This window comes from Centroberyx affinis, unplaced genomic scaffold, assembly GCF_046629955.1.
Source record: "Centroberyx affinis isolate AG114_WGS23_722 - 3 ecotype Tasmania unplaced genomic scaffold, CSIRO-AGI_Caff_v1 ptg001346l_1, whole genome shotgun sequence".
NCBI classification, from domain to species: Eukaryota; Metazoa; Chordata; class Actinopteri; order Beryciformes; family Berycidae; genus Centroberyx; species Centroberyx affinis.
This window is the reverse complement of record NW_027279839.1, coordinates 20,913-43,845: the sequence shown is the minus strand read 5'-3', so window position 1 is coordinate 43,845 and position 22,933 is coordinate 20,913. Positions and strand designations below refer to the sequence as shown.

General features: G+C 45.1%; 1 protein-coding gene across 1 annotated transcript in view; it reads left to right on the top strand.

Annotated features, from left to right (window-relative positions):
* Positions 1–1,953: 1,953 nt before the first annotated feature.
* The window catches only part of LOC139649456 (TSC22 domain family protein 2-like), a 39,428-nt gene continuing 18,448 nt past the window's right edge, over positions 1,954–22,933 (top strand). The window contains exon 1 of the mRNA XM_071525868.1: positions 1,954–4,355. Within this exon, the coding sequence (XP_071381969.1) occupies positions 2,674–4,355 (1,682 nt within the window). The 5' untranslated portion in view covers positions 1,954–2,673. The remainder of the gene's footprint in view (positions 4,356–22,933) is intronic.

The window sequence follows — 22,933 nt, the reverse complement described above, 5'->3', positions numbered from 1 at the left end:
TGTAACACTTTAGATTAGGCAGATTAAAGTGCTAATAAGTGATTTGTAATGACTAATAATGTACCAATACACAACTAATATGCATGTTAATACATAACTTATTCATAGTTAATATGTGTTCCCTAATCTAAAGTGTTACCCAGCTTTCTGTTTAAGCTTGGAACCAGATCACTAAAACCTGTGATGTCATCAAGATGTAACATCTGAAGCTGCTTAATTGATAATGAGCGGGAGATGGATTTTCTTTGAGCTTTCATGCCCGAATGAGTTTTAATCTATTGTAATGCTGTTATACTGTGACAAGATGATGACTTATGAATTTGGATATCGATGTGATTTCATGACTTGGCACAGTTGTTGTAAACATGTCATTCCTTTGGTTTGGCATGCCATATTATCATCATTTTTTTTTCCATCCCACCAATAGGCCTAGGTTTTGTGTGTCAAGACAAAATCATTTAATTGTTGTGCAATGGGCCCACGTGCATGAAGCGTGTCCAGCTTCCAGCACAGGACTAGATATTAACACTGGCCACCTGCCAAACACTGGCACATTTTACTGGAAGTCTGTCAATCCTGCCAGCTGCTTTGGCAGATGCCCACGCTGTTGAATCAGTCTCTTCTGCTCTAAAAAACACTTGGTTAAGGAATAAAATTGTCTGGTGAGATTTCTGAATCCACTTGACATGTGACCAGTTTACCAAAAGTTAGTTTCATGCCTCGCTCCTATATTAATGCCATCCAGCCCTCTCTGCCCGTCTCTACACTGGAAATGCTGGGTGTGCATACCGCTGTGGGATGAGCTGGTGGAAAAGAATGAGATGTAGCGTGAAGTTACCCCACAACGCTGGTCTGGAATCAGTTTTTCCGTCTCCCTACTAATGGTTTAGGTTAGGAGAGGGTGCAGTGAAGAGCATTTTCACCCTGGAGGAGTGAGTGACGTCAGTTGTGGTAGTGGTAAATTAGTAGTTCTTTTTTATCCTGTTTATTATTGTGCAACATGTGCATTACACAAAGTTTTATCCTTCAAAACTGAATTTCCCTCCAGGATAAATGTAGTATTTGTATCCATTTGATTTTTGTGGATATAGCTGTTATGACAACACATTCAATCACTATCATCCTCTTATTGTTAGGCATTATGCTGAGTACCTATAAAGAAATGTTAGTTTAGGCAACCATGTCCCAACGTTTCCCGGAGATACGATCTGATTCATTCAAGAAAAACTCCTGCCATGACTCAGAGGGTTGAGTCATCACTAAAACTCGAGTGGCTTCTGGAGGTTTATACAATAACTATTCCAGATTTCTTTTGTGTTAGACCAAAGGTAACAGCATCATTCAGATGCTGGACGCATTCGGTCACACATTTCGGTAAAAAAAGATGCTTCCAAAATTATGCCATTTCTGCCAGTATGCCTTTCCCTGTTCGTGGTACGCATATAAATTCATGGTTGCGTAAAGACCGGAATTCTCTATCGATTTCGTCTACGACAGCAGCGCAGCACATTCACTGGCTCTGACGTCTCAGGGCAGACGTTTTAATGGAGCGTTTAACAAAATTATTACCGTTTATGCATTAGCCAGGAATGTATTCATTAAATAGTTAAAATGTCTTCACAAACGGCAAACTTATTAAACTTAACGAACAGTAAATTACGACTACTAGTTCACCAGAAAGCTGCCTTGCTAACAAGTTGTCTACCGGTTGGGGACGATAACCGGAAGTTTCTGCGACGGAAAAAAAATAAATTTATTTTTTTATTAATTTAAAATATGTTGGGACTTTTTAAATATCATATACTATCAAAATAAATGTGGAAAATACTGATAAAGCAAATATTGTCTGTGTCGTTGATTTGTAAATATTTTTTCTGAGATCCCAGAATCACGTTTGACCTCCCTACCCAGGGTGCATTTCACTCTTGCCATCTTGTCGAGTGGTTAGAGGAAGAGCGGCAGTTAGCCTGTTAGCGTACGCTTACTGCCACTGTGGTAAAGTGGATATCTGTCAGCTAGCTGTAGCAGCTCCCCAAAGTGAGCTGTCCACACGGCGAGAGGCTAAACTTCCCTGAGTTTGAGACGTTTCTCTTTTTTATCGGTGGATTATATATTCTTTTTTGAAAGGCCGATGGACAATATGGGTTTGTTTACATCATGATGTTGCACATGCTGGTGCCAAGGTAGGGTAAAGAACTAGCTAACATTAGCTAACTTAGCTAGTCAGCGAGAAATATATGCTTTAGCTGAAAAGGGAGAGTGGGTTGAGAGAACGGGCCCGCCTCAGACTAAAGTACTGGTAGCAGCTGGTGAACAAGAACTGCGACAGGGGCCTGCTTGCAACTCCGGAGCCGGGACAGTGTCTCACGGAGAAGGCCAACCAGGTGTCGAAGAGCCCGGAGGAGGAGAGCGGCAGTCTGCTGTGGGCTGTCACCGGGGGACTGCAAGCTAAGCTCGCACTGACGGGGAGACAACCGAACATATCGGGAGTTTCGGAGGGTCTGGGCTTGTTGTCACACTTTTCTACGACGAAAGAGAGAGAGGAGAAGGCTATGAAAATGTCGTATACGTGTCTGTTTAATTTTCCCCAAGTGTGAATTTCTTCGCTAGAGATTTATCTAACACTTGTTTTTATCTGGGAATAGACAAGATAGACTAACGCAGATATTCAACATGTCGAAAATGCCAGCAAAGAAGAAGAGCTGTTTCCAGATCACGAGTGTGACACAGGCTCAGGTAGCGGCCAGTAGCATCACTGACGACACCGAGAGTCTGGACGACCCGGACGAGTCCCGGACCGAGGACGTGTCATCGGAAATATTCGACGTTTCCCGGGCCGACTTGGCGGTATGTGACAGGAGTTCATCTGAGGAAACCTTAAACAATGTAGGGGAAACTCAAGAGGGCCAGCCAGCTGCAACAGGTCCTGTCAATGGAGGGTTTTCTATTAAGAGTGTAGGCACTGGTCATGTCACCCCACATGTTTTAGGAGGAAGTGTGCCTGTGCCAACTGCGACTCAGCCCTCCGTTGCCAGCTCGGCCACCCAGCCGTTAACAGTCATCAACACGGCTCCTGCTGCGCCGGTCTCTACCAGTGTGGCTCATGCAGCCCCTGCGGGCACCGGCTCTACGTCCACCGTGAGCTGTAGTTCCCGTTTCAGGGTCATTAAACTCGACCACGGTACCGGAGAGCCCTTCCGGCGGGGCAGGTGGACATGCACAGAGTTCTATGAGAGAGATTCGGAAGGCTCGAGTGTTAGCCGGACTGTGGATAGTATAAAACATGCTGTGACCCTCGATCACAGTATAGACAGGGACAGCGGACTAGGGATCACCGGTGGCTCTGTGGTCGTTCCCAGTGCCGTCTCTGCACAGGCTCAGGAGTCGACCGCGGACAGTGGCTATTCAGTCGCCCATCACACCCACCCCCCTGAGCCTCTGCAGCAAGGCTACGGCTTGGCCCCTCAGATAGGGAGCGGAGCAAGTGCCTTCCAGTCCACGGGATATTCGACCGCAGCATCGCAGCAAATACAACAGGCTCAGGTCAATATTCAGCCTGTTGCTCCTCAAACCCTCCTCCCTAGCAGCCTCAACGGTGTGCCACAAGGTGCCATGCTGCAGAAATCTCCCATCATGCCTCCTGCCACGCAGGCCCAGCAGTTTGCCTATTCTACTCACCCTACTGGCCTCTCGGCTGGCCAGCCGGACTACCGTCAGCAGCACTTTGCCCCTCTCCAGCCACAAGGCTCAAGCACTCAGAACCTTCCCATGGCCTCGCTCTCTATGGGGCCTCCACCCAGCCAGGGCCCCTCGCCTGTCATCACCCCTGCCGGCCCCGGAGCCCAGGGGCTGGGCATCGTGGCTCAGGGCGGGGAGGTGGCCTCAGCCCAGGGCCTGCTGCTCCAGGTGGGCAGCGGGACAGCCATGGCCTCCATACTACCAGGAAGTGGCCTCCAGCAGCCTGTCAGCCAGTCTCAGCCTTCAGGAGGGGTAGGCATTGCCCCTGCACCTTCCGTCACCACCGCCACCTCCCACAGCGGTGTCCAGAACGTGCCTGCCACAGTGCCCAGCGCCACCAACACCCCTACAGGCATGCCGAGCCAGGCGTCTGGTGCAGGAGGACTTGTCCAGGCCCAGGGAGCCCGCGGGGGGGCCACGACAGGCCTTCCCTCTGGCTTCAGTAACCAGGCAGAAGACAGCAGGCGGAAGTCTGATGCCCTACCTCAGCCCAGCGCCAGCGCTTTGCCAGGGAAGGATGGCATGAAGCCTTTCATCCCTGAGAGCCTCAGTCTGCCCACTCCCACCGTCAACAGCCTGTTTGGCATCCCTATTTCCATGGACGGGGACGAGGACAGGTAAGAGAGGGTATAATGTGAAAAACCTGTGTTACACAATGAGTCCACTGCATTAACTACTGTTTACTACTTTGTGTTTTGTTCAGCTGTGTACAATCAGTGATGCAATAATGTACTACGGATGTCTGTTTGCCCGAGTCTCTGAAGAAAACAAAGCTCAGATGTCTGCCTGGAAAGCAGCACTGAGAGATCGAGGGAGGGAGTGAGAGTGTGTATCTGGAAGTTTGCCCTCATGTTAAACATTCCCATGGCATTCTGCAGCAGTGTGGTCATGCTCCGCGCTGTGGAGAACGCCTCCCCCTTTCACCAGCGCCAGCATTAGGTACACTATAACTGGAAATGTTTGGTTGTGTTGCACAGTGCTATTGAAAGAGTAAAATTGTAGTTTGGGTAGGAAGGAGGGATGGGGGACGGCACTGAGCCAATGAGAACTGGCACAGAGGGGAGGAATTTTCTGTGTTTTTCATTAATAGGCTACCCACAAAACACTGGATAGTAACCCGCCTCTTTATAGACACCCAAAGCCCCCTCCTTCAGTCCCCTGTTCAACCAAATGGGCTGTTTGGGTTGGGGGGCGTTAACGAGCCCTTGGATAAATGACAACAAACAAAGTATCTGTGTTTTGTAGCCGACAGTTTCACTGAAAGCAATAACTCAAAAGTAGCAGGTCGGTTTTTTACTCTCCTGTCTGGGAGAGATGGTTAGCGTGCTCGCCCCCGGTTATGATCCGCCGCACGTAACGTCGTAAATACCGACTCCTCAATTGTCTGCAGTACTCCACTAATGTACACACTGTAGCTATTTTTAGGGTCTGTCGGAGGGCCCTCACACAGCTTGAGCTGAAGTGTTGCCACTCTTTGCCGTTCTGAGTGAGCAGGGCTGCCGGAGAGGTGATGTCTGAGCCGAGCGTGACCTAAATGAGAGCTGGAGTCCACACACATGCATGGTCTGCCCTGTATTTATGTAGGCCTCCTTGTTTATCAGTGTGCTCTCTCCCTCAGTGCTAGTTGGGAATGGCACAGGCAGAGGAGGGAGGTGTGTGTGTGTATGTGGTCGGGGGGGGGGGGGAGAAAATGAGGCCTGATTTTATTGCCCCCGTCCATGATATTCCTGAAGCTAATCATTGTTTACCAAGAGACTTTGTCCCAGCAGCATCACACAGGGGTTGTTGATGTGCAGAGGGAGGAAACAGTGTGTGTTGTTCCTGCTCTGATGTCATGAGGGGAACAGCCAGTGCCCGTTTCCTAATCGTTCTCGTGTGTGTGTGTGTGTGCAGTGACATCAGTGGCTGTCTGTGTAACCATGGCGACGCTGGCAGCAGGACAGGACGTGTCAGGGAGGTAGAGAGGACAGACAGGCACATAGACCCACACAGACAGACTTGTGGCAATGATAGCAGGCATGTAAGCTTGTGTGGCGGAGGCAGCAATGACACGGCCGGACTGAATCAGCACCGCAAGCCTCTGCCGAACGCTCTGCCGAACGCTCTGCCGAACACTCTGCCCCTCAGACTCCGGTCCTGGTCAGCCTGGTCCATGTTAACACATCAGCTTTGCTCTGTGTCCTTGGATTGGCTCTCTATTCACTGCTCTCCATTGCTGACTCGTACTCATTATTGATGCTTTTCGGTCTCACAAGACTTTCTATATGGATTCTGTCTTATACGCATGCCTGCTGCATACATGCATGTACACACACACACACACACACACACACGGGTAGAATAATGCCGTGCCAGTTTGGTTAACCTTGAAACGTGTGTATTTTTGAGGGAGGCTGTGGGCCCCAAGGCAACTTAGTAGTTTCTGGGGTTATTTTAACTTTCATCAGTTGTAATTAAGATGCCTCGTTAACTCATAACCCCACTCATAAATCTCAACGAGAAGCAGAAAACGGTATTTTCAGCAAAGAAACCCCTATGTAACGGTCACACGTATAAGATTTCAAACTTTCTCCCCTTGTGAGAGGTGCATTGTTCTGTGCACGAGCTCAGCCTCGTAGGGGAGTTGGTTCCAAGTTTCATTGTTTAGCTCTGGTCTGAATTAGAGTGCATCACAAAAGTGGAACAAAGCATCGGGGGGGTGGAGTCGCGAGATGAGAATGATTCCCCTTCAGCTTGGAATGGTTAGCATCCCTGCTCAATGCGTTGCGTCCCTGCCAAATAAAGTGATGAAGCTGCCCTTGGGACAAATTGGCTCCATTCAATAGGAAGGCTTGGTCTTTAACTAAATTACAGCTCCCAGGACAGACCCCTTCCCCTAGCCCTGTACAGTCTCATTGGAAAAACTAGAGGGGTGTGGCAGATAAGCATGTTCCTGTTAGTTTGTACTATGAGTAAAAGCTGTTGTACACATGTAGAGGGGAGCAGCTAACCTGAATGTTGGGCAATAGTAATGTCATGGCTCAGCACTCCACTGCTCTGTGTGGGCTTTTTTTTCCACCCTTAACCAAGATCCACACAGGAGGGAAGTTTGAGATCTTTTTCTCTTTTTTTTTTTCAACTTGATAGAAAGAGTCTTTTATTCTGTTGGAGGTGAAAAGACTGGATTCAGGATTATTGTGCTTATGGACCCCGTGAGGTCCATATTTTCTTTAGGCCTAATCAGGGATGAACCAATCCTAAATATATGTGGTAAGTTTCACTGGGTGACTCAAAGGCAGAATTGGGTAATGTGGGCAGAAACCCAGCTTTTGGCCATTTGCTCTGTGCTTATGTGGACTGCCCTGCTGTTGCCCTGATGCGGTCATATTGATCTCATATCCGGGGGTGGGAGGGGGAGGTGGGGGGGGGGGTTCTAAATCCTGCAGTTTAGTGCCCACTGATATGACAGACTGATCCACCTCACTGGGTGCCTGTGAACTAGACTTCTCCCGGGTCGCCGCCATGGCAGGATGCAGCTTTTTCTTTTATTTTTTTGATCCATTGGCATCAATGAATGCTGATACCTCTCCCTTCTTGTCCCACTTTCACTGTTTTACCAACCAGCTTGGTTTTTCGAATAGCAGAGGACCTTAAAATCAGGCTTGGCTACCTGCCGAAGCGGCTGGTTGAGTAGACAAATTTAGTAACCACAGCCAAAGTTTACCAGCTTGTGGTTGGCTGTAATTTCCCAACCTGATCACGACCATTGCTCACCCAGACCTCTTTTCCTCCCCTCCTCTCCTCCCAACTGATTAGTAGACCCTCTACCCTCCCTGCCTCCCTGCCTGTCTCAACCTATCTGGTCAGGCTCAGCAGCTCTTCCCCTCTGCTACAAGGTGTCAGATAAGACTTGTGAAGAGCCAGGCCGGTCAGCCGTCTTTCTCTGATGTTTCTCTATCTCTCAGTCTCTGTCCCTCTCTCTTTTAGTCTCTCTCAGTTTCTCACATGTTTTCTCTCTCTTTCACTCTTTCTGTCTCTGTCTTTCTCTCTTTGTCAGTGGTTGGTGCTGCTCTCTGTGGCATATTGGGCATGCACGCCATCTCCAAGGAGGGTCCGTATACAGGTCTGAAAGTCTAGAAAAATATGGAAAATGAATTTGATAATTTCCAAATGTTGCACAAAGAGTGTGCAACATTTGGAAAAGTATGGAAAGTATTATTGTTATGTTGCAATACAAATATGAATACACATCCTTTGTTTAAGACTCACTTTCATTTCATGTATTATGACATTTGTTGTTGGAAAGAATAATCTTCAGTTCAGAATCTATAAAGGAGAAGTCTGATACATCAGAGCCATGCGTGTGAGCATTAATTGGAGCCAAACCCTGCAGCACTGTTTGTATTGTAGCGGATGGGAAGTATACCTTACTTTTTGAGTTTCAAATGCCCTCTACCTTGGCAATGACACCAACAGCAATTTGATAATTTGTTATTTGGTTTCCCAGCTCATGTTTTGGGTGTTTTCATAGTACATTTTCATTGATAAGAGTGCGAGCTCTTAGACGTATTTACAGGATGTGAGTGAGACGGACCAGAAGCTGTCTTCAACTACTGCTTGGCTCTGATATATCTAACTTTTCCTTCTTTATAGATTCCTTGGCTATGACCATGTTGACTCATATTACCCTTCTGCTATCAGCATGAATCATATTGAACACCCACCAAAATATTCAGGTTCAGTCATGAGGTCTGGAAAAGGTATGGATTTAAGCCCTGTGTAAAATGGGGTTGATAGTATTGGATTATTCGGGCAATTGACAAGGGTGTCGTAATCCATTCACACCAACACACCCACCTGGATTAATTTGCCAGCTCACCTTCGCCATTATGCCTCCACCTTTTGAACGGCCCTCTTGCATTCAGTTGACGTGGGGCGTTGAGTCACATGAAAACATCTTTTGTGCACACTAGGCTTAGTGGGCCAGGTCTTAGTTTCCAGAGGGCCTCAGTCATATCTCCAGCTATCTGGAGTGTGTGCCTCCACCCTCCCTCACTCTCCGCAAAACAGCCTGACACTGTCGGTCGTTATTTACCTCGAGGCAGTTTGACTCTCCCACTGCAAAGCTGTTTGGTCTCTTTCAATGGCTAAAAATGTTGGTGGCCCTGGAAAAATCCTCCGAAATGTCATTTATGACAGCTGACTTACAGCCTCTGCAACTTTTAACACCCTCAGTAATGCTGCAGCGAGGGAAGGTATTGCGTGGGTGACGAACAGGTAGTGTGGGAGGACCGAAGATAATCTTCCTCATCTTGTCTGTCCTGTCACCTGACTGCCTCAGCTGACTGATGTTGAGAATACACTTTAACCCAAGGAAAGGTTATGTTCAGCACGTGTGCGCTTTTTCAACTCTGCCCTGCTTTACATTTGTGCAACTGCACACATTCACACCTGGAAGCTGCCCAGTATGACAGTCTTCTACTGTTGGCCACTGAGCAGCTCCACTGGAGCAAATGAGGATTAATAGCCTTGCTCAAGGGACCTCAGTGGTAGCTGTTGAGGAAGGGAAGAGCATTACTCTTTTACTCTCTCAGTGAAATGATGAAAAATGAAGCATGCCCAAAGCCTGAGTTATGTTCCCATCCAGGATGGAGATTTGAACCAGCCACCTTCTGGCCACATGCATAGTTTTCTAAAGTTGACGTTGTATGTTGTTGAAAGACTCAGGCTGTCAGCAGCCTTTATAGCAGCAGGCAGCTGGTACACAACAACATTGGCTTAGCAGCTAGCTAGATGACTAACTTTCAATAGCTGTCAGCTGTGTTGTGTTATCACCATAACAGCACATCTGCCAGTCGAGGCAATATTGGATTGCTTTTAGGTATAATGGAAAATCTTTCTATTTGGTTAGCTACAAGTAATTCACTATTTCTACAACACTTATGCATCTGCAGTCTGATGGAAATCCCAACATGCCGTGTTGCCCCCCCCCCCCCCCCCCATTATTAATAATTACCGTATTACGCTTCACTTCTTGTTGTCTCTTTAATCTTGTTTTTCTTCCCAGCTCGTCTCCTCAGAGTTGAGTGGCTTGTCAAAGCCTGTGTTGCACGACTCAAGAGTTTTCAATCAATCACACATGTTACACAATATTATAGTGGTGACATATGACTTACTGAACCGCATACATCAACATACAGTTGCAACGAGATTTATTTTTTTAAAAACTTGTTCATTCGGGCAACTGACAAACACCTGCCATTTGTATATTATTTTTTCCATTTGTCCTGGAAAATCGGACAAATGTTAGAGGAATATTTTGTCCTCGTTGTTGCACTTTGGTGCAACAACAAGGACAAAATGGTTGGTTGGTATTTTTATTTTAGATTTTTTGGGGCATTCTTTTTCCTTTTTTAGATAGTTGAAAGTGGAGAGAGACAGGAGAGACTAGGAGAGAGGGGTGTGACATGCAACAATGGTCCCAGGCCGTATTCGAACCCAGGACAGGACATTACCGTTACATGGTGTGCGCCTTCGACCGCCGAGCCACCAGGACGCCCATGGTTGGTGTTTTTATGTACGCCTACTGTGATGCAGCAACCACTAAAAATATGTTGTTTTCTAGGAAGGAAAGCTATTAGGGTTTGATTTTTTTGGCATTTGTAGTTAAATAGGTGAACGCTAGGACATGGAAAATGAGTTACTACGGTCGAGAAGTAATTTTTCACTTCATTTTGTCTCAGAAGAGCTCGCCTCCTCTGAGTGTTTGTGTGTATTTTGAACGTGCACGTGTGTGCAATGCAGCAACGCCTCCCTCCCTTTTACCTCTTGGCAGTGTTAACACGCAGGGGGGAGTGGCGTGCGATGGAGGGAGGGATAGGTTGGGAGGAGGGGGATGGGGGGGGGGGGAGTTGTGTAGTTTGGTTGCCACGGCGCCTGGAAACAAGGGAGCAGCTCATTTTCCACAGATAGCTGACCTGCCTGAACTTCCAGGGGACGCATTCCTGGAGCGCCCTGAATGGCTCTGATTGTCGGACGCCCCGGGCTGCAGAGCAGACGGCCCGAACCTGCTCTCTGTTTGGGGGTGGGACCGCTGGCCTGCCCCCTGTCTGTCTCCCTCTAATATCACCACTCTATCTCTCCATCTGTCTCTTATTTGACTATTACCTATCTCTCTCTTTTTCTTTCTCTTTAATTTAACTATTCACTCTCTCTGCTATCTCTAAATTAACATTGCACTATCTCTCTCTCTCTCTCTCTCTCTCTCTCTCTCTCTCTCTCTCTCTCTCTCTCTCTCTCTCTCTCTCTCTCTCTCTCTCTCTCTCTCTCTCTCTCTCTCTCTCTCTCTCTCTCTCTCTCTCTCTCCCTCTCTCCCTCTCTCTCTCTCTCTCTCTCTCTCTGCCCTCCCATTCAGATCTTTGCGTTTTCCGGTTTAATTAATCAGGAGAGCTGTGCCTTCATCAGCAGCCTCGATTCATACACAGACTTCTCCTCTTCTTTCCCTTAAAATGCCTAGGATTTGGGGTTGTGGGGTCGGGTGTTCAGCATTCACCAGCAACTTTTTACTAGCTTGCTAACTGAGCAGACTCTACTTTAACAAGCTCTCCAGTTCCCCAGCCAGGCTGCTTTACCTTCCATAGTGCTTATTAATGGCTGCCAACTAGCCTTGTTTATGTTTGGTCCTTTTCCCAGAGAGAAAACTACTTTTCCCGTCCAGAGGCGGATCAAAAAATTATCTCCTCTGTTGGTGGAGTGAATTGTTTTAGATTTCAAAACATGTCAAGTCTGTTTTTATTTTTGCCTTTTTTTTTTCTTTTTTTTTAATTTCAAAAAAGATCCGATGGGGCTGTCAGTGCGTGGCCGAGCAGCCAATTGAGTTAGCGTAGCAAGACCCACCCTGTTATCTCAGCAAGATGTGGTCAGGGGATCACTTCCAATTAGAGTAGACCTGCCAAAGCAAGTAAACAACCACGCTCCTGGCCGCCCGCCATAACTAACCCGGTTTGTGCTGGAAGGAAAGCCATTGAATCAGCCACATAGTATGTCGCAGGCTGTTCCAGGAATCGGGCCGCAGTGTGCAAACCATCAGTGTTTATTGTCTTTTCCAAAACGGTCTCGATACAGAGCAGGTCGGACCCCTCCTCCCTCCCTCTCCTCTCTCTTCCCACTACCACCACCTCCTTCCCACAATCTCTTTCGGGTGGTTACAGTATGCGAAGTATGTACTAGCCCATTTCAAGGGAAGTCCTAAGACCAAAGATAACTTGTTGTCAGGTCCTTGTTACCATTCTGTACCTGCTACATAGAGAAGGGGGGGCTGTGTGTGTGTTGAGGGAGTGCGTATATGTTTGTGTATGGCGGGGGAGTGGGGCATTGTAGCCAACGACAACCGATGGATACCTTTGGCACCCATCATTTTCGGAAAGTTCAAAGCGACATTTGTGATCGGCCACACTCTGTGACCCTGGCCTAAACAGCAGGTTAGGATGCAACTCCATACCTAGATTACATGTCTGGTGTGAATATCTCTTTTGTTTTATTTTTTTACCACCCGCCTCAAAGAATGGCAACTATTTTGTTATGCAACAGCAAACACACATAAGAAAACAGACTAAATTAACAAGTTGGTCTGACCGTCACTTGCTTTGTCAAAATTGAGGCCACAGCAGCTGAAATATTACCACCCCCGAAGTGGTTGAGTAATACACTGAACTGCTTTGACCTACAAGGCTTTTTCACTGCATTTTTTCTAGAAGGAATATTAGACCAAGTTTTGTATTGGATCAAGCCCATGTTGTGAGAGTGTGATTGCTGCCACATTTGAATCTTAATCCTCAATATCTAAACTAGGTCTGCTTCCAGTGTCTGTTCAAATAATTGAAGGTGTCTGTTTGTGCGGTGTGTCTCTATTTCACAGTGCTACAGCTAGTGTTAGCAGGTCTGGAAAGTCTAAAAAAGTATGGAGGATGAATTTGATAACTCCCAGCCCTTAAAAAGTTTTGAAATTGAACAAAAACTATGGAAAAAGGTTTTATCGTTCAGCTCAACTGTATATGGCGACACATTTTACATAGCTGTAGGCCCACTGTCATTTCACAGATTGTGATATTTGTTGATGTAACATATATTCAGCGTTGGAATGAAATGGCCCAGTTGACGCTCATATTGCCCAGCCACTGTCAGCATCCATCATACTGAACATCAACCAAATCCTTGGTTTGGGACAAGTATTGAAATTTGGAACAGAAAATGTGTCGGAATTCAATAGCTAATTGCCGCATAATCCAAAAGTATGTTTCATAAAACCACATCCTAAGTTTTTGAAAGAAGGTAAGCTGATGAGAGTTCGGGGGACGTGAAGCTAATCTTATTAATAACTGCCTCACAGAGCTGCGTTTGTTGCCATAGCCTACTGTGCAGCCAGTTATTAGGCTAACGGGCATTAGCAGCCACAAGGACTGAATCATGAGAGCCTCACACCTCAGACCGCTCTGCATAGCTACCTTCAACCTCCAGGCACAAATACACAGGAAGCATCAGACATGTGCGTTTTCCAACAAGGCGATTGGCTCTATTGGCCCAATACACACCAGTGTTGTCAAGTGGCATGTTAAACCAGCTTCTGTTCTGAACGAGGACCAACATGGGTGTTTTTCGCGAGGTTTCTGGAGCTGCGGTGAACACTGACCTATTTTGAGGCAAACATACTTGCAAATATGATTCAATAACTGTAACATGACTAATTGTGGTGACTGAGTAATTTACAGTAGGTCCTAACACACTCGTGCAGATGTATTGACACATTGAAAATATGAGCACTATGTAGTCTAGCTAGTCTGCAAGCAATAAGAAGCAGACTGTAGAAGAGGCCATGGATTATCTTTAATGTCACTCTAAAGAAAGTAGGCTGAAAGTGCTGATACCCGTCATGGTGGAGAAATACAGGCTGCTTCCAGATCTGCTCCATGCAGCCACAGACGGATCAAATGAAGAGCGTCAAAGGACACATGGCAGTTATTTGAATTGTCTGTCAGTGGGATGTTTCCCTGTGATTCAAGCAACAGCGTTGATGCATCTTCTTGGCCACTGTGACCCTTCAGAGTTGAGTCAGAAGTTGCCATATTTATTTCTGACCTTACAATCACCCACTCTGTAAGTTTACAGTAAAGTCAGATGTTCAGGTGCAAAGTTGAGGAAGTGAAAGAGAAATCGGCGAGTTTTGTCCGCGTCTATTAATGGTACCGTTTCTCTTCAATGTAGATGTAGTGAGGATGCTGCAACTTCTGGGCAGCCAGTGTCACACTTGTGACCTGTGTCAGTTGCAGAGTTACACAGTAGCTGATGATATAAAAAGCCAGTTTTGTGTTGATCATTTACCCTAATAATAATGAAGATGCATTTTATTTTTCATCATACCTAATTAAAAGCACATCTCAAAGCGCTACAGGAAAAAGCAAGTAAACCACAACAGGAAAAGGGGGGAAAGAAAAAAAAAAAAAGCAAAGTAATTGGGGTAAATGCAGTGGTAAGGTGATTCAGCAGTTCTCAGACAATGGCTTTCTGTAGTGGAAGGTTTTTAGGCCTTTAGTCTTTAAAGAGGCGGCCGTCTGTGGAGCCCTTGGGTGGTCGGGCAGCTCGTTCCCCCCATGGATCAGAGCTTCGTCCTGGGATATGGAGGAGGAGGCTGTTGCTTCACCTGACGAGTTGGGTGGAAGTTTGCAGGTTAAGAAGTTCTTCAGTCCCACCAACCGGTTGCTGTAGAGACCGCGGAGCCATGTTTTGCGGCCAGTCAATCTCCCGGAGCGTGGAGCGAGGTTTTAACAACGAGGTTTCAGTGTCTGGGGCCCCCCGGAGCCCGAGATGTCTGAATAGTGAGTAATGAGGATGTGTGGAAAGCATGGCAGGCAGCTGCGTTTGAGTCATCCATCCCCTCTCTGTCCTCTCGCTCGCTTTCATTGGGTGTCGCCGACTGATCTGGCTCACTGGTGCCTGTGACTGTTCATCTGTTCTGCTGCTCTCTCTCTGTGTGTGTGTGTGTGTGTGTGTGTGTGTGTGTGTGTGTGTGTGTAAGACTGAGAGTGTTAGTGGCTGAGGGAGTTAGAGAGAGACTCGGTGTTAAAGAGAGAGTGAGTTTGAGAGAAAAGGCTTGGGGGCTTTTTGGCTTCATCTCAGCGTCCTCGGTGTCAGGGATTTTAAACAGAGCTTTTTGTCAATGCTTTTCTAACTACCAATCACTGCCTGCGTTATTCTTCCCCAACCCCTCTTCTCCCTCTCAAGGGGGGGTTTAACAGTTCTGTCTGCGGGTTACGTAAGTACACACACAGTGAGACAGATCAGCTCCGGGATGATGAGCAAACCTGAAGCAGATTTGGCCTGTGAGCCGCCATCTTGAAGGGGCCTTATAGGAGAGGAGAGAATATTAAGAACTAGGGATGCTTGATTATAAAGCATAATCCTTGGATTCACAGAAGTGATGCCCAATTTACTTTTTTTTCAATGTATGGAAAGGATGCAATCATGCAACATTCTCCAGTGAACACCTGCTCTGCTGTAACTGAGAAGCCACGACAGACTTCCTCTTCTGTGCTACTTAGTGGGATGACAATTACTAAACTTTATTTTTGTAGCTCTTTGTAAAAACAAATGTTACAACGTGCTTTACAGCATGAGAAAAGGCAAAAAAGTCATAAAGTGCAAAGTACGAGTGAATAAATAAAATCAAGGTGGAGAAAATAGAAAACACAGGCGGTAGAAAGTAAAACGGAGCACAAAATAAAACAAAATTAAAGAGGAAATTATAAAAATGGTGATTTTAAAAAGCGTCACTCACATTACTTATGTATTATATCTCATTATTTATTATATTTTCTATAGTAAGCAGAAATTCAAAAGATAAAACAGCCAGGAGCGATCAGGGAATTAAAAGGTCTGATATGTAGTTGGGGTCCAGACCATGCAGCACTTTAAAAGTAAAATCTTAAAAAATAATTCTAAAACGAGCTGGAAACCACTGTGGGGACGCTAAGAATGGATGTATAGGGTTGTACAAGTAATTGTGTATGATTGGATGTCAAGATTTTAGCCTCCACAATTAATAATTGTAGAATACTGGATTATTGGCACTATTCAAACATTTAATTCAACTTAGAACACACCCTGAAGTTGAGAATAGTCAGTATTTTGGCAAAAGATATAAAAAGTGCATTAAAGCAGTTTGTGAGATTAATAGTGATTAGTGAATAGTTGTGATCACAATATTTAGTAATAATAATCGGGATTAGCAGTTTATCCATAATCGTGCTGCCCTAGTATAGTGTTTTGACATGATCATTGTGTAGGCAGAGCAGCAGATTCACCCTTCAGGGTTTTTTTTCCATGAGTTCACATCGGGTGAGTGAAGATGAGCAAAACCTGTGAAGGCCAACTAAGGTCATATATCTGTTCTGCAAGTTGATTCTAACATCCAGAAACTGGCAATGCAAATTCGTCAGGGTGATTTTTTTTTTTTCTTTTTTCTTTGCTTCAGCTCAGATGGGGGCGGGGGTTAGAAGAACCTCAATTTCCTGCATTGCTTTGATGTCCGCTTTCGTATTCTGTCAAACACTTCCTCCGCTCCTGTTCTCATTTTCTCGAGTCAACTTCGTTTCGAGTGTTTCCTCTCGTCAGCATTCGAGCGCTTTCTGTTCCCCCCCGTGTCTTACAGCGAACAGGCCTCTGCAGGGAAGCGGACGTGAGTCATAGCGTCTGAGCCGACCGGTAACAGTTTATTCATTCACCCGACACTGTGGTCTAGAGCAGACGGCACCTAGGCTTATCACTGAATCAGGTTGGATTCGTCATTAATGTGCCCCAACTCATGCCCCCTAATTTCATGCTTTGAGGACATCCAGATGATGTCATCATTTGTCTGCTGGCGCCCAACAATAGACGTGTCTGTATTTATGTGTGTGTGCGTGTGTGTGTGTGTGTGTGTGTGTAACCATTACCACGTCTGAAATGTTACTTCTTTTGATTCCTCTTTGTTGAGCGCATTTCATCATGCATTAGAGAAATTATGTTTGGCACTGGTACACGGCGTCTGCTTTTCTACAAAGAATCAGACTGTAATCACTTGATTTCCTCATTAAAAAATACCCGCAAACTATAAAAACACAAGTTGTCATTGTGACAATCCAAGATTTCCAAGGCTTTTAATCTTCTTGATGCTTTAAATTTGATTGCTTTAATATTGATTTTCTCTTCCAGCCCTATAACAAGCGGTTAACTAACGTGAGCCTGTTTGGCCTTCTGATCTGCTCTATGGTGCAATTCCTCGTGCCTCCAGATGATGACGAGTCAGGTGATGACGAATGTATGCGCCAGCTTTCACACCGTCATGCCTCTGTATGCTCAATCCGAGTCAGTCACAGTCACACAGACAGTACACATTTTACATTTTAAATTTTACATTTTCAGGCTTTTAGCTGACGTTCTTATCCAGTGACATACAGCCGGAGAATAAGAGTTAAGTCAGATTAAGCTCATATAAATGTGCTTGAACATTTCAAACCACTGGTAGTAAGGAGTGGGAGAGTCAAAGCCACAATGCCTAGACAATAACAAATATTTTTGTATCTTTTGAATGTTTATATATAATACAGAAGTGCTAAGTAAAGAAATATGAACTGGGTAGATGTGTGTACTTGAAACAAGTGCACATGGGAGAGAGGAGGATGTGATGTGGGTACAATCATGAAGGGAAAGGCACTACTATTTTTGTTTTGCACCCAATCTGTTAATCGGTGTCAGGTGTTTTCACAGGATCCTGAATGGTTGCCGTAAGGACGCGTGTACACAGTGAAATGATTCGATTTGAGGCATTACGAAGGATTAAGTCGAGAAAGTGCTTAGGCGCGTTACGATGCCAACTGTGACAACTTAATCGTGGCGCATTCAGCATCAAATCCCTCTCTGTGCCTCGTCCTTTTCATCCTCATCTGTGGAACTGTAGAAGGGAGGGGAGGCGCTTTAAGCTTCCCGTACTTGAGAACGCTCCAGATCAGGGGAAGTTTTCCTCGGGGCAGCCAGTGAAATATCCGAAAGACACACCCGCAGTACGGTATGTAAAGGGAGTTGGTTGTGATTTGTCACAGGAATCTGCTAGCGCTTCCTCCGCTGCGTGTTTGAGAGACTGGAGATGTGAACCTCTGCCCTCTCCTACATGTAAACTCAGTGGAGTAATGCAACAGCTGAGAAGACGTTGGATCAATGCCATGGTGTGTGTTTGTGTGTGTGTGTGTGTGTGTGTGTGTGTGTGTGTGTGTGTGTGTGTGTGTGTTATTGAAGAGCTCAACAAATACAGCATGGCACTAACCTTGCCATGGTTAGAGGTAGGATTCCCTCCCACCTAGAGCTGGGCGATAATTCAATATTATCGTTTATAGTCGTTCAGTAGAATCATATTGTCATGATATGGTGATTTTGGGATATACAATTCTTCTGTCTAAACTGATGATAACAAGCACGTTTTACTTAAAAACCGCACACTGTCTACACTTGCATAATACTTTATTGCAATGTTTCGGTCACAGGACCTTCATCAGGTAAACAAACATCACAGACAATGTTTGCCTGATGAAGGTCCTATGACTGAAACGTTGCAGTAAAGTATTATGTAAGTGTAGACACAGTGTGCAGGATTATATTTCTCTCTCAGTATCTACCTTTTTGGTTTTTGCCCTATGCATCTGTCACTCAAAGACGTTTAGGTGTGCAAAAAATACTTTTTCTTTAAGGAATATTGTTTGAAAATTTCAGTTTTGTTTGACGTCACACCCTAACATTATGATTTGGCACACGTGAGCCAAATTGTGATATATATCGATATTGAAAAAAATCCATATGATGGTATATGTTGGAGAATAGATGCCATTATGTCAGAGTGTTATTACACAGGTGGGTGCATGGCCTCTTAGATGAGCGGGACTCGGCTAATTTTACTGCTTTCATTGTAAAGGAATGAGGAGCTGCAGAAGAGATGTTACTGCTGCTGGTTAACACAATATGTGTCTTCAAAAGATCAACTTTTCAGGAACCAGGTAATTCAAGATTCCTTGGCCCTAGATCACAAAACTTGTGATCTAGGGCAAAGACTATGTAAACGTTCAGGTCATGTAACAACATGAAAAAATTGAATGACAGGTGTTTTTTTTGTTTTTGTTTTTCTGAGAATCAGCAACGTGCTGAATCATTTCGGTCTGTCGTGTTAGTGTCCTGCACTACACTTCCCCTTTAGTTCGTGTCAGATCTGTTCTCCTCAGCTGGCCGGCTTGCCCATTCGACCCCAGGCAGAGTCACTGGAGAGTGACGGGGCAGTGTTGTTACAGAGCGGCGCTGACTAGCCCAGACAGAAACAGACCTGGGGGCCGACGTGGCAGAGTTCACTGGGTCAGCGTCACGCTTCAGGACCCAATTCTGCGCTTTATTTAACCGGCTGAGTCAATGAACTTGAGCCCTGCTTAGTGCAATTGAGCAGATAGGTTGGCTTTTGTACCTCTAGGCTGATGCTATCAGCTGCCACCCGGCTGAATGGGCCACCCCAGATTCTGAATTAGCCTGACTCATCCAGCCATGGTAACAATTATGTGTAACCTAAGCAGAAATTAACACCCTTCGCTTACGAGACTGCTTCATATTAGTGTGACATTTTTTCACTCGTCTTTCACTGACTTTACATTTTTGGCAGCCTCGGCAGAAGTGTTGCAGCCTGCCTTTAACAGAGCGAAGGCCTGAGCTGTGATCTTATTCCCAGCGCTCTGTTCAGGTGAGTCAGCGATGCCCCCCCGCCTTCTTCTCATCTCTGTCGAGGTTTAGCCGTTTGATGAGACGCTCACCCACGCCATTCCACTGCAGCCTTCCTACACGCTCCAGCCTTTAGGAGAGGCCATGGTCGGGTGGGGTGGCGGTTAACTGCACAGCTGGGACTTTGCCTGACTAGGTTATGGCTCCAGGCTTTGCCCCATACAGAGAGGCACGGCCCTGTTTCCCAATCAGCCTCTTCCCCTCTCCCACGGTGTAGCCTAATCACTGCTCTTGGAGAACAAATCCATCCACTGCAGCGTATCTCATCCCTCCATCCAGCTGACTCACCCTGCCTGCTGCATCCTGCTGTAAACCTCCCCGCACAATGAGCTTGTGTGGTATGATCAACATATAGTCGTGTAGTCATGTCCGTGTATGGATACTTTCAGCTTCATCCCGTGTGTGTGTGCACAGGAGCAGCAAAGAGCCCGCTATGCAGGAAAAACGACTTCAGGAAAACAAGGGCTCTTGCAGTTCAAAACCGCACTTGATCCTTCATGTTTTCCTGCCTGAAGGAACGGTTCTTATGTTGAGTATATGAACTGAAGACCCCTTGTTTTTAAGTTATTTAAAAGGAGGAAGTGTAATTTTTTTTTTTTTTTTACCTTTCATTAAAAGCAGCACTTTTCCTTAAGTGACCTAAGGGAGTGTGCGTTCCTTGATGCCTATCGCTTCCTGCAGCAGCCTATTTCTGAGGAGGCTTTAGGAGTTGAATAGGTTTTATAGGCAAAATCCCACTTGAGACTCTATTATTCAACTTGTATGTGTTATGTCATGATTGTTAACCTGTCAAAGCACAGGGCTTTTTATGGGCCTACTTGTTTTGATAAGTACAGGGAGTTGGACCATCATCAAACCTTACTATTACTATTAGATCATCGTTATATCATCTGTATTGCATTGTTGAATTACCTTTTTTGTTTCTGAGAACATTGTCATCACTGATCAAGTTATGTAACATCCTTCACCTTGGTTGCTGCTGCCAATAGTTCTGCATGTTTGAATTGAAAGGGCCTTTATGTGTGAAAAGGGTTGTGACACTGCAACAGAGCTTCTTTATTGACAGAAGTTCTGGCTGCTAAATCCCTTGTCAAGCAGACATCATGAGACCAGCGAACGCTCTTTCAGATCTGACAGTTTGGCGTGACTCTGCTTCAGGCAATTCACCCAGTGTGAGACCCAGTTTTTGGCACCTCTTTGCAGGGTGGATACTCTGTTTCTAACATAACATAACACAACACAACATAGCATAACATAACTTACTGTTTCGTGGACACTTTTATCCAGAGTACCATAAGTGCACACATTTTTATCGTGAGTGGCATTACGTTATGTGCTGGTTATGCAATTTCTTTTTGACTTGCAATTTTTTTTGGGTGAATAATGCCATAACATACCTATCAAATTTATTTTGAGTGCCATATTTGATGGAAAACATTTACAGGCCATTAAAGAGTTACCCGTTAAAATAAAGATTTCTGTCTTACAGTACAGTAAGTTATTACATCATCAGAAAATGCAACTTATTACATTATCTGCCAGAAAGTCTTTACATTGCGTCCAGCATTTTACTAAATACATCATGAGGTTTCATTGCATTACATTTTGCATAGTTATTACAATATATAATGGAGTTACAAAGGGCCTTGTTTAACATTTGGACTATTTTAGGGTGACTGTCTTGATTGCATTCATTCTCAAGGCTAAATTTGCTTCCAATGCCCATTTTACAACAATAACCTTTTAATGTGATTTCCACCAAATCAAAGTTCTCATTGTTGAATGTAGCTGCACTGGCCATTCAAGATTGGCCTGTTTGATTATTAAATTAATTTTACTAGTCTGCATTTACTAAGAAGATAAACTGACACAACTTCTGTAAACAAGCAGGAAAAGAGAAGCATCATACTGTTCATTACTGTCCTGTTTAGTGTTTGGTTGTGTTTTATGTAACGTCGGCATACTTTATTAGTAACTCGGGGACATAATTTCAGCTCTAATGCAACTGTTATAAAAGAGTTATAGCCCTTTTGATTTGCATTTAATGAAACTGAGGTGGCAGTATTCGATTCCCTGGAAAGTCTTCCCTGAAAGTGAATAAGTAATGCTCCTCCCTCCCTCAACAGCTACCATCGCGGTGTCCTTGAGCAAGGCACTTCACCTCCAAATGATCCAGCTGAGCTCCTCAGTGACCAACAGTAGAAGACTGGTTGTCCTGAGCAGCTCCCAGGTGTGAATGTGTGTTACTGTGTGAATGTGAAGCAGGGCATTGCTAAAAAAAGAGCATGTGTGCTCAGTCAACTTTTCCCTAGATAAATAAAGTATAAAAAATAGACCCAGGCTTCCTACAATACTCCCAATTGCAGGGATTAGAAATCACCTCATACGACTCCGCTCACATCTGCTCATGGTTTTTGACACCACTCTCTCCGGAGTCACGCAAACACTGGACAAGCAGTGGCCTGAACTGCAGGTACTGAGAGGCGTTTTTCATCAGCTAATGCATAAGGAACCCATAAACACTAATTTTTGATGGACAAGCCTTCGCCTGAAAGTCAAGTGCACTTAGGCGCAGATCAGTCAACTGTGAGATAATTATTGTTCAAGTTACTGCCGCGGGGATGCACGAGAGTTCCTCTCACGTTTGCTAGCAAGAATCAACTCGGGGCTGCAGGTCAGCCAGATAAGGTTAAGTTCATTCCACCTTACCTGGCAGCTCTTTGCCTCTTACCTTTACACACACTAAGCTGCTCATTTGACTACAGGAGTATTTGCCTCCAGCAAAGATGCAAGATCCATCCACTCAAATAGGCCAAGTTTGTTTAGTTTGCAATGTGGCAGAACTTTTAAGAGTGATACATGTAAAGATGCCTAAAGTATGACTGTAATTAAGTTACCTGATTTATATTTGATGACATAGCAGTGCTTTATTTTACGGTTCATATAGACATTAGGCTTAATTACAGCTTACAACTGTCTATTAAGTATATGAGATATATCAGGCCCAAGTATGATTCACCTCTCTGCTAGGTCGGTTCAGTATTTTTGTCCTTTAAACCATTAACTACCTAAGTTGTTCACTGTATATTGGCCTGTGTATGCTGCAGTGCTGCTCAGAACCCTGAAAAATAGCCTTCTTTTCTTTACAATTTATGTTTGAAGTCAAAAGGTGAGCCTGCTGCAGGCGGCTCACGTGAGATGATGCGCCGCTCGTTCCTCCATCCCTCACTTCGATTTTAGGCTGCCTCTTTTCACTCAGCTTCTCTTGTCTCTTTTAGTTATTTCTGCATGCCTCTCTTTCGTCACCCTAATGAACTCATCGTGCCTTCAAAACTCTGTCCCTCCCCAATAAAACCACATATTTTGGCTGTTTCCA